At 40.7% G+C, this 11,117-nt stretch overlaps 2 protein-coding genes across 3 annotated transcripts in view; both read right to left on the bottom strand.

The window, feature by feature from the left end:
- The window catches only part of rigi (RNA sensor RIG-I), a 15,061-nt gene extending 12,698 nt beyond the window's left edge, over positions 1-2,363 (bottom strand). Inside the window, exons 1-4 of the mRNA XM_016504415.1 lie at positions 1,842-2,363; positions 626-757; positions 337-518; positions 74-218 (exon numbers count right to left, since the gene is read on the bottom strand). Of these exons, the coding sequence (XP_016359901.1) occupies positions 74-218; positions 337-518; positions 626-757; positions 1,842-1,947 (565 nt within the window). The 5' untranslated portion in view covers positions 1,948-2,363. The remainder of the gene's footprint in view (positions 1-73; positions 219-336; positions 519-625; positions 758-1,841) is intronic.
- Positions 2,364-8,053: 5,690 nt separating this feature from the next.
- Positions 8,054-11,117, bottom strand: part of LOC107702170 (E3 ubiquitin-protein ligase Topors-like) — a 15,349-nt gene continuing 12,285 nt past the window's right edge. For both annotated transcript variants that reach the window (XM_016504414.1, XM_016504413.1), the window contains exon 3: positions 8,054-10,370. In XM_016504414.1, coding sequence (XP_016359900.1) covers positions 8,490-10,370 — 1,881 coding nt within the window. In that variant the 3' untranslated portion in view covers positions 8,054-8,489. The remainder of the gene's footprint in view (positions 10,371-11,117) is intronic.

Here is an 11,117-nt window from a genome sequence, read left to right as displayed (position 1 = left end):
GACAGACAGACAGACAGACACAGACAGACAGACAGATAGATAGATGCAGACAGACAGTCAGATGAAGTGTTACTTGTCTCCAGCATGTTTAGAGCCTCGTCTAAGTCACAGTTCTCCAGTGCAATCTTCAGCAGTTTAAACCAGTTGGGTTTGTCTGAGCGCAGGAGACTCGTCACGAGTTTCTCACTGGCTGCTATATGGCCGCGCTGACTCTCCTCCTGTAACACACACATACAGCACACACGTGTGAGGCCAGAAACATGCATACACACATACATACATGCATGCATCACGAGCTTGTGCACTTCTGTAGAGCATGTTTAACAGGAGACTCACCGCCCGGATCTCCTCACACTCTCTGGGCTTCAGACAGACGCTCATGTGCGCGAGCAGCTCACTGGGCTTCATGTGCTTGGTGATTGACGGTTCGATCCTCTCGAGAAATCTCCTGTGTTCGTTCAGCTCCTCTAACTCCCGGAAGTTCCACTCTTTAATGGCTTCGTGCAGTCCGGTGTACTCTACAGCACATCAGCACACACACATCCTCAGCATCTGCCATGATCTCAAGGCAGTCATGAGCCCTGCATGGTGGTGCACGATGAGAAGTGGAGGTTACTGAACTCACCTGAGGCGAGCAGGATGTCCAGAAAGGCCTGAAACCAGCCCATGTCCTCTAGATAACACATCTGGTCCAGCAGCATCTGGGCAGCTGTGGTCACAGACGTCATCTCTTTAGAGAGAATGCTCTCCACTATCTCTGTGCACAGAGTCAGAATATAATATAATATAATATAATATAATTGAAAACAGGTCTTATGGCACAATTGTGCACTTATTTTATAGTGAGTTCTGGGGCCTTATACAGTCCATTAACACCCTTGTTTATTTTTTTATTCCAACATTACTAAACCAAAAAATAGATCTGTAACATAAAAATAAAAAATAAAAAAAAGCAAAATGAATGTAATTTATGTTATACAGTCATATCTTTAAATAATAATAATAGCTTTAACTTTAACACATTACATTTCAAAGATTTTTTATTCAAATTGACTTAACTTGTAAAAATGTCTAAATAAATAAAAAATGTAATTAAACAACATTTTTTAAATTATTAAATAAATAAATCTAACAGTACAACACTATAGGGTGCAAAATGAATAATAAAATTAAACTAAATTAAAAATTCATTATTATTATTTTTTTTAAATATAAATAAATTTAACATTACAGTATTACAGGGAGCAGAATGAATAAATCAAATTAAACTAAATAAAAAAAATGTTTTAAATTAATAAATATATCTAACATTACAGTACTATAGGGAGTAGAAAAAAATTATGTAACAATAAACATTTATGCAAAGCGACTATCAATGAATATAAACTCAATTTTGTCCAGATATCACTTTACACATTCACAATATTAATTGTTCACTGTATAAATTGAGTCTATATGCAAACAAACAAATACATAAAACATAACAAATACGAATACAGTCAATGGCATCTAAAAAGACTGAAATCTCCTGACTTTTAATGCTTCCTTTACATAATTATTAGCATACAGCATGTGTTCCCTTTATAAGATAAAACAATCCTGTAGGACATAAAAGAGATTTCAGGTTGTTAATATTCCTACAGCCATTCAATTCAACTGACCAGCAACAGACATTATTCAACACAACACAAATATAATTCTGATATAGATTGCACAATATTCAATTAGACTCCAATCAACAAACTGAAGGATGTTTTGACAAAGATAAAGCAGGCTTGCAACAGACTTTATAGAACGAACGGCTGCTTTTGTTGCGTCGGTGTTTGTTCGTTAACTCTCACCTTTATCGAGGTATTCCGTCATGAAGTTCTTGATGACTGACGGTCGTAAAAACTTCGTGATATAATCGCTAAAGCGCCGTAGATTCTCCTTTTCCATCTCGTACATTTCTGCTCGATGAAGCACTCGATGACTGACTGAATGAACTGTCCTGAATGAGCCCGAGCTTCACTACAGCTGACCCAGAAACAAAAGCGAAAGTACAAACGAGGAAACGAAACACAAAAGCTGGCTCAAAACCGAGCGAGCTGCCTACACAGGCGCCTTGTGAAAGCTCGGTCGAGCGCTCCTGCGATGCGCAAACATGCCGCCTTTGTAGTGAGCACACGAGAATTTGAGATACAGCCAACACTCCCAAAGCTGCCATCATTACTGCTCTGCAAAAACCTAATGTTTTATTCTGCTAAAACACCGAGAAAGACCTTTTTTGGAAGGGTACACGGGTTTTTCGGAATCTTCGAATCTTTCAAAAAAATGCCTTTAAGTGACGGATTATTTACTTTCCTTTCGCTGAAACTGAAATTAGAACCGTGCCTTTTCGCACTAAATCAACAAAATCCTTAAAGGGGAATTACACAAAATGACTTCACCTCGTAGTGCCAAAGGGGCGTGTGAATTAAAAATTTTTGATGCTTATAATTAAAAATATATAAAAAATTATCTAAATAAGCTGATTAAAGTAAGTCACCATGGTAACCCAGATAACACATATAGGTCTGCAAGACGTCTGTTAAAGATCTGGAAAGCATCTGCTGTGTGCAAACATCTGATAGACGTCTCTAAGATGTCAGTTTTACATCATAAACATCTTAAAGACATCTTCTAAACGTCTATTTGACATCTGATAGGAAACGTCCTATAGACGTATTGCAGATGCGTCTAAACACTCTAAAAAATACGTCTTGCAGATGTAATGCAGACGTCTCCGTGATGGACGTGTGCTTTCAGGGTAAGATAGCTGCCTCATGGTTAAGGGCAACAAGAGGTGATTCCTGTAATCCCATAAGTATCTTTCTTTGGAGCAACCATCCACTTGAGCTTCTGAAGTTGTTTTCTTATGTACTAAGCTGGAACAGTTTGGAGCATTCCTTTTGAAAATGGTGGGAAAAAAGAACCTATATTGAAGTATTCTATGGACTTTCCGGAAGAGTCTCAAGCAATCAGCTCCTCCACCAAGCCCTTGGCTAAGAAAGATCTTATATAATGAAGGAGAAGAGGATGCAGAGAGGGTCAGAACTGTTGTGTTCAGTATGTTATAGAGTTCTTGCAGTGTGTGCACATGTGTGCGTGAGATAGAGTTCATTCATTCAATCAAACACTTTGTGTAAAATTATGACTGTTGTTGGCAGATTTGTACACAAAACATCACACTTGTTTGGACTGAGAAACGGGGACAAACCTGAATCCAGTTTGATTAAAGTCCAAGTAGAGCGAAGAAAAAAAAAGGCCATCTAGTTATGCTATGTTACCAACTCTTTTGATGACGAACCCCAGATGTCTTGTAAACAAGATTGATGAATTTCAAGCCATTTTGATGGAAAACCATGTGGACGTATAGCTGCAATTTCCAAGACTTGGTTTACCCCCCACATGCCTGAGGATCTATTGGGTATTGATGGATACACTTTATTTTTGAAATGTTGCATTGTACATCAAAAGTGTCCCATCTTATCCTTTAACCTGTATTAGTGTTCCCAATCACCTGGGTGAAGGTCAAGACTTCCGCAGCATATATCAGCTATTGCTGTGGGTGTAGTGTATTCACCGCCACAACCATTACATCAGGACGAATTCATCGAGAACTTAATAGCTTCATCTGACCTGCTTCATACCAAGTACTTATACATTGGCATCATCATACTCCAAGATTTCAGAGTCCAGGACATCTGTTTGAATTACAAACCAAGTAGTCCATAATAACAATAGAGGTGAACCGATTCTGGACATGATTATCACTAATATGAAATCAGTGTACAAGAAACCTGAAATTCTCCCCCCTGTTAGTTCATCGGATCATAATAATGTCCTGTGGAGTGCTAAAGCTCAAGCAAGACCACCTAAGTGCATTAAGCAAGTAATTCGACCTATCCTCCTGACTACCAGGAAAAAACAGTTTTGTGAATTTAGTATTTTGTCATGTCATTACATTGTTTAGAGCATAAGAAAACATTTGAAAAATAACAGTTTAGAAAAATGATATTTTATTCATATGTTACGCCACGTGCTCTGTAGAAGACATCAGGACTTTAAAAAGTCCTGTTTTTTTAAGAAATAAAAAGACATGAAAAGGCTAAAACAGTGGGATTTTTGTTTTAATCACAAATCAGTTTTCATTAAAAAACAGTTTTGTGAATTTAGTATTTTGTCATGTCATTACATTGTTTAGAGCATAAAAAACATTTGAAAAATAACAGTTTAGAAAAATGATATTTTATTCATATGTTATGCCACGTGCTCTGTAGAAGACATCAGGACTTTAAAAAGTCCTGCTTTTTTTAAGAAATAAAAAGACATGAAAAGGCTAAAACAGTGGGATTTTTGTTTTAATCACAAATCAGTTTTCATTTTTTTATACCAAACTTTATATAAAGACGATTCTCAACTATGTTATGAAAGATATTTTTAAAAACCATTTTTCTTTATGCAAAATGTGTGTAAAATGGCCATAAACAAGTTTTTCCATTATATACAATGTATCTATAAACTGTACCTAATTTGCATATTAATGCGTTTTTGGGGCAACATAGAATGAACAAATAAGTGCAATAATGGGAGTAATAATTAGCAAGATTTTCATAATAATATCTAATATTTAATAGGAATATTGATACATCATTTTTTCTCTATTCATTTGTTGTGTCTCCCAAAATGTGTAATAAACATGCTTTAAGTCCTGGTGTCCTCTACTGTGGACATGTATGAAATCGACGTCCTGTTTCATAACAGAAAGTCATATTTTGATTTGAAACCCCATAACATTTTCCTGAGATGTTGATTTATGACAAACAATTAGAAAATTTGTCAGATTTAAATGATAATTGCAAAATATTATCATATTTCCATAAGGGTGTTACACTTGATCAGTAAATGAATGTCAGCCATTTTTAAAGACCAAGGAGAGGGAGTGGTGATGGTGAAACATCCAATCATTTGGTATCTCTGGAAAGCCCTGAATGTGCTCTGTACAGGACATCCAGACTTACAACTGTGACATGTAACGTCTCAGAGAAATCGCTAAAACAATGTCCTCTACAGAGGACAAAACTCCATCGCTGGTAGTCAGGAGGCTATGACAGAGTCTAGTCTGAATGAGTTTGGTAGATGGATTACTACTCACTCATGGCAGGACGTAAATGAAGCAACTGGTGCCAATGAAAAAGCTAATGCTTTTTATAATACTATCTTGCCTGAAATTGACAAACATTTTCCCACAAAGACAGTAAAAATGTATCCCTCGGAAATAAACCACGGATCACTCCTAAGATTAAGCGTTTAATCTACCTGAGACAAAAAGCCTTCAAAGCTGGGAAATCAAGTGCTCTATCAAAGTTCTACAGAAACAAAATCCAAAAGGAAATACATGTGGCAAAAAAATAAAGGGAAAAATAAAAGGGAATCTGAGGGCTTGGCAGAATTAAATCAATCTGCAAATCTGTGAAAAAGGTGGGTTCCGGGAATTGATCCACAAGATTTTGTGAGAATTGCTAATGTAATCAACACAAAGTAAGTCAAAGTGTCTCAATCTTTCCCGACCCTTAAATGTGCAGATTTATCTTCTTACCTCCCATCTCTACCTTTGCCTACTATCTCAGAATGGGATGTGTATAGAAGATTGTCCTCAATTGAAGGATTAGTTCACTTCCAGAATAAAAATTTCCTGATAATTTACTCAGCCCCATGTCATCCGAGATGTTCATGTCTTTCTGTCATTATTTGCAAAGAAATTGAGGTTTTTGAGAAAAACATTCTAGGATTTTTCTCCATATAATGTACTTCAATGTGGATCATCGGGTTGAAGGTCCAAATTGCAGTTTCAGTGCAGCTTCAAAGGGCTCGACACGATCCCAGCCGAGGAATAAGGGTCTTATCTAGAGAAACGATCAATCATTTTCTAAAAAAAAAATAAACATATAAAATTTTTAACCACAAATGCTCGTCGTGCAACTGAAGACAGAAAGACATGAACATCTTGGATGACACGGGGGTGAGTATATCATCAGGAGATTTTTATTCTGGAAGTGAACTAATCCTTTAACTGTCCCAAATCTCCCAGCCCAGTGTGCACATTAATCAGATTAATAAACTGATTTTGCCAAGGCTTTCAATGCTGTACAGTAGACCATACACTAGCAGTTCAGTGCCTCCTCTTGGAGTGAGACCAAGCCTAATTCCATGGATTTGTAATTGTATGTCTAATCATCATCAAAGATATCAGAGATCAGGGATATCTATCTGATTGGGAAGAATATCCCTCATGTGGAGTTGCTCAGGGAACCATACTGGGGCCCATAATCTTTCTTACACTGATTAACAGTGTCCTCCAGGATCAAATAGACCACTGGAAATATGTGGATGACATGACTATGGCCCAGAGGTGGACTCCTCATCTGCCCTGTACTCTCCAACAGATGGTGAAGGATCTTGGCATCTGGGAAGTGAAACATAAAATGAAACAACTCAAAGAAATGCACGTTTTACATGACACCCGCATGAAACAGACACCAGCTGACCACAGACATAATCTGTGACTCTTAAAGTTTTAGATAATTTTAAATGGGATGGTCAATTGGATCACATGTTGTCCTCAGCCAACATAAAGCTTTTTGCTCTGTGCCGGCTAAAGAAATTCGGTGTTCGAGATCAAGAACTGGTTATCATCTATACAGGGTATGTGCTCCCTGTGTTAGAGTACACAGTTCCTATTTGGCACGGTTTGTTGACTACTGATCAAGTTAAAAGGCTGCAAAGTGTGCAGAAACGGGTCTGTAAAAGGTACCAAGGATATTCTGATGCCCTCTCCCTTATTGGATTGTGCACACTAGCAGAGAGACGAGTCTGTGCCGTGAATTTGCTAGGAAGCTATAGAAGTCTAGTTTCAGAGACTGGCTACCACCACTCAGGGATTGAGCTGACAGGACGCCAGAGGAAGAACTCAGATGACCTAACACTGCTGTTCATAAAGAAAAACAGCTTCAGACACTATTGTACATCTATTAAATGCATTTATTGATTGTTGGCTGACATGACAGACAACTGTTGTAAAGAAGGCTTGATGTGTGTTCAGTAGACATGATCAGTGAATTATATCTCCAGGGTGTCACTATAGTCCCGCACATACACACATACTGCGCAACGGAGGCATGGAAGTGCACGTCACTTGTTCCCTGAGTTTAACAAAGACACGATTCTCCAAGCTCAGTGGGGCTGAATAATGAATGATCAGTGGTTCTCAACCGGTGGGTAATGGTACAAAACAGGTTCACACTGACAGGATCGTGGAGAGAAGCGGACGAAACAATGCTTGTCACTGGGGCAGTAACCTTAAAAGGACAACTTTGTACCTTATTTACCCCTAAAAGGCACATATTAGTACTTTAAGTAGTAATAAGTACCCTTAAGATACAAGTACCTTTTCCAACCGTAAAATGCGCATATTAACACCTTAAGTAGTAATATGCACCCTTAGGGTACAACTTTGTTCCTTTTTCAACCCTAAAAGGTGCATATTAACCCTTAAGTAGTAATATGCACCCTTAAGGTACAAATTTGTTCCTTTTTCAACCCTAAAAGGCACATTTTAACACCTTAAGTAGTAATAAGCACCCTTAAGGTACAACTTTGTGAAGAAGAAAGTTAGAAATGCTTATATTACTTCACTGGCCAATGGAGCGAACCAACCCCGTGACGTCACACTCTGTGGTACTGCAAGATGGCGGCGCCCTTGCTCCAAAAGCGATAACAAAACATCCTTTTTTCTTTAAAACGGTTACATTAAATGTTTGTTATATCTTTTTTAATTAAAGTGGAAATCAGTTTACTAAATAATGTAAACTTGACTGACTGCTTCACTTCCACATTAAGGTACAACATTGTACCTTATCTACCCCTAAAAGGTGCATTTGTATCTTAAATAGCAATATGTACCCTTAAGGTACTAAAACCCTTTTAAGGGTAAATGAGGTAAAAATTTGTCGTACAAGTTTTGCACATTTTTTTCTGAGAGTGTAAGATAGCAAAATAACATTTCCTATATTTTTTGTTTCATTTGTCAAAGGCCCTGCGTCTTGTCAAACAATCTGGGTCTTGAAGCAAACAAGCCGAGAACCAATAGTTTAGATGGTAACCCCCATGTATTTGCTGCTACTAGGGTTATGGTTAGTGGAACCAGGGTTGCCATCCAGACATGATCGTCGTTGGGTTGTGGTACAGTGAGTCAGCACCAGATTCGAGGAAAAGGATCACTGTAACTATAAATACAACATGAACAATAATAATGATGTTCAAATTGACAAAAAACATTGTTTGAATGTTTCTTAAGCATCCATTTCCAGCAGTAATTCAATCTTTAAATGAGTTTATAAAAACGTCAAGAGGTGATTCAGATAAGCATCAGACAAGCATGTGTCTGTAAGAAAAAGTCTATTTTAGTTCTAGCTAGCAGTGTTGTTTGCCGTCTTTTGTGGTCCGTCGCCATCTGTTTTCTCATTCTCTAAGCTTTCGGCATCTCCTATCATCTCTGATTGGTCTCTATGTTGGCTAGAAGCGGGTTCCTGTTGGCCCAGAGAACTTGCACGAGGACTCTGCCACATTTCCTGCTCTGCCCCCGGTAGGAAATCCACAAGATCTTGCAGTATGGTTTCCAGCAGCCTCACGTCCAAAGGTGGGGCTGTTATTATTGAAGCCCTTGGGAAAGGCATAAACTCTTCGTGGTTACTGGCACCCATATTTCTGGAACAGTCAGAACTACTGTGGTCGACTACATCCACCACACAGTCGTCCAGGTTTAGTGTGCGTTGAGTGGTTGGGTCACTGCGGCCCATGGGACTCGAGGGCTCAGACATAGGATTTGAAGAGTCCAAGGTACAACTTGCATTCTGGATGGAATCTTGCTCAGGACTCCTATCCCTTTGCTCGACATCAGCAGCGGTTTGGTCTAGAACATCCAAGACGCGGTCCAGACAGTCGATGGTACGGTCGCTGTCGCTATCTATTGTGATCACAGTGGGTGAACGCAGTTCCCTCCTTCGCTTCCGGTGCCTCCTTTTCCTCCGCTGGACCCAGTGTGGGTCGGGCGCCCTTCGTTCGTAGATGATCTCCACACTTGGAGATCGTTCCCTGCTGCGTCGCCGTTCTCTGTGCCGCTTTTCCTTGGTTGCGGTTCCCTCCTTGTGCTGCCGCTGGGCTGCTCGCTCCAAGTGCCGGGTTTTGTACTTGCGTTTGCCACTGGGTTTGTCTAAGCAGGATCTTTCGGAGTGCAAATCAGCGCTGCTGCTGCTAATAGACCGCCTGCGGCGTTTACGACAACGCTGTGCCTCACGGGGATGGTGGGAGCCAAGGAACAAATCAGAGTCGGGTGACCTACTCCTCCTTTCCTTGGTTTTTCTCCTTCTGGAGTAGGAAGGAGAGTGCGAGAATCTCTCACTCGCACGGCGCGAATGCTCTCCACTCCTGTCGCTGTTGTTTCGGGAGGGAGAGCAGTCGCTACTGTGCGACATAGAGGAGGGGCTACCGCTCCGAACGGACACTGCTGGGCTTTGTGTCCAGCACTGTGTTTGGCTTGGCGAGCAATCTGGGGTCTCGGCACGCCGTGATTGTTCTAAACTCTTATCCTTCTCTTTGCTGCCAGAGCACCGATGACTTCGATGCCTCCTGTGACCTCTGAACCTGGAGTCATCTCGACTCTGCCGTGAATGTGACCGTGAACCATCTTTGGACTGGTGACCATGGAAGGACAAGTAGTCGGCCTCTTGTTCTCTGCTGTGTGACCCGACTCCATCCGAGAGTAAATGCTGTGGACTGCACAAGGGAGCAGGGCCTGGGAAGGAACTAGGACTAAGCGGGTTCATGTGTGACTGTGACGGGAGCTGCACTTGGGATTCCTCTGATTTCATTACTGAGGCCGCTGTCTCGGTGGCGGCTGGCTCTTGCTCCTCTTCTGACGAATCTGAGGAGAGCTGAACAAGTTCTGGGGTCCGTTCGGCCATCGGTTTCACGTATCCCACAATTAGGCACTCTTCCTCTTCGTCATTTTCACCCGGTCCAGCTGACACGCTTCCACTCGGCAGAGGGTCAGTCTTATCCAGGGCGCTGAGGGGAGGGGCTGTCCTTGAGCTTGGTTCTGCCCCCTCGCCCTGCGTTGGGCTGGAAGAGGGGAGGAGGGTTGAATAGGACGGACCAGGCGTCTCATCATCCCACGCTGACTGACTTGGCAAACTTTCCACTCCACTTGCCGTGGCAACGGATGCAAGGCGTTCCTGGACAGCAGGGGGATTCTCTGTGACATTGTCCTCACTGTCATTATCGTCGTCATCCTGTGAGAAAAGACAATGACAACAATGAAGACTTGGATTTGGGTTGTGCTGATAGACGGTAGTATCATGTATCGACGATACTCAGAGATATCGCCTGTGGCTTGACGATTATTATTATTATATCAGGTTAGTAATACTATCTAATTAATATTAGGGCTTATTTGTTACATCATATTTCTTTTTCTGTGTTTTTACAGTTGCGCATTAGTGGTCGACCGATATATCGCCAAGGCAGATATATCGGCCGATATCTGGCATTTTTCAAATATCGGCATCGGCCGATAAGTTTTTCTGTTTGGCCGATGTGTTTGAGGCGGGACTTTTATTTTGACGGCGCTGAGAACGGCTGCGGCAGCGCCTGAGCACACACCGCTCACTAGGGATGGGAAGATTCCCCGATTCACTCGGTGCATCGGCATAAAAAGTTAACGATGCGATGCATCGATTTAAAAAGTGTGCATCGGCTACAAGTTGTCATTTATATCGCAATGCATCGTTTCTAACATATTTGCATCGGTAAAAACCGATTCATTTATATATAATTACTAGTGGATGTGCTATACTTTTATTATTTAGAAAGTGACCAATATTTTTTATGTAGATTGATTTCTCCTCTCGAAACTGTTTCTCAAGCGCGCTCTCTCATCACCGCTGCTGCGTGAATATGACGAAACACAACACCACGGAGACCCGAGGAAAAACGGGGATTCAAGTCCAAAACCTGACTTGAAATAACCTAACAAATCA

The sequence above is a fragment of the Sinocyclocheilus anshuiensis genome, unplaced genomic scaffold (genome assembly GCF_001515605.1).
Source record: "Sinocyclocheilus anshuiensis isolate Anshui unplaced genomic scaffold, SAMN03320099.WGS_v1.1 scaffold1762, whole genome shotgun sequence".
Lineage (NCBI taxonomy): Eukaryota > Metazoa > Chordata > Actinopteri > Cypriniformes > Cyprinidae > Sinocyclocheilus > Sinocyclocheilus anshuiensis.
Note: the sequence above shows the minus strand (reverse complement) of the source record. Positions and strands in the feature narration are given on the sequence as shown.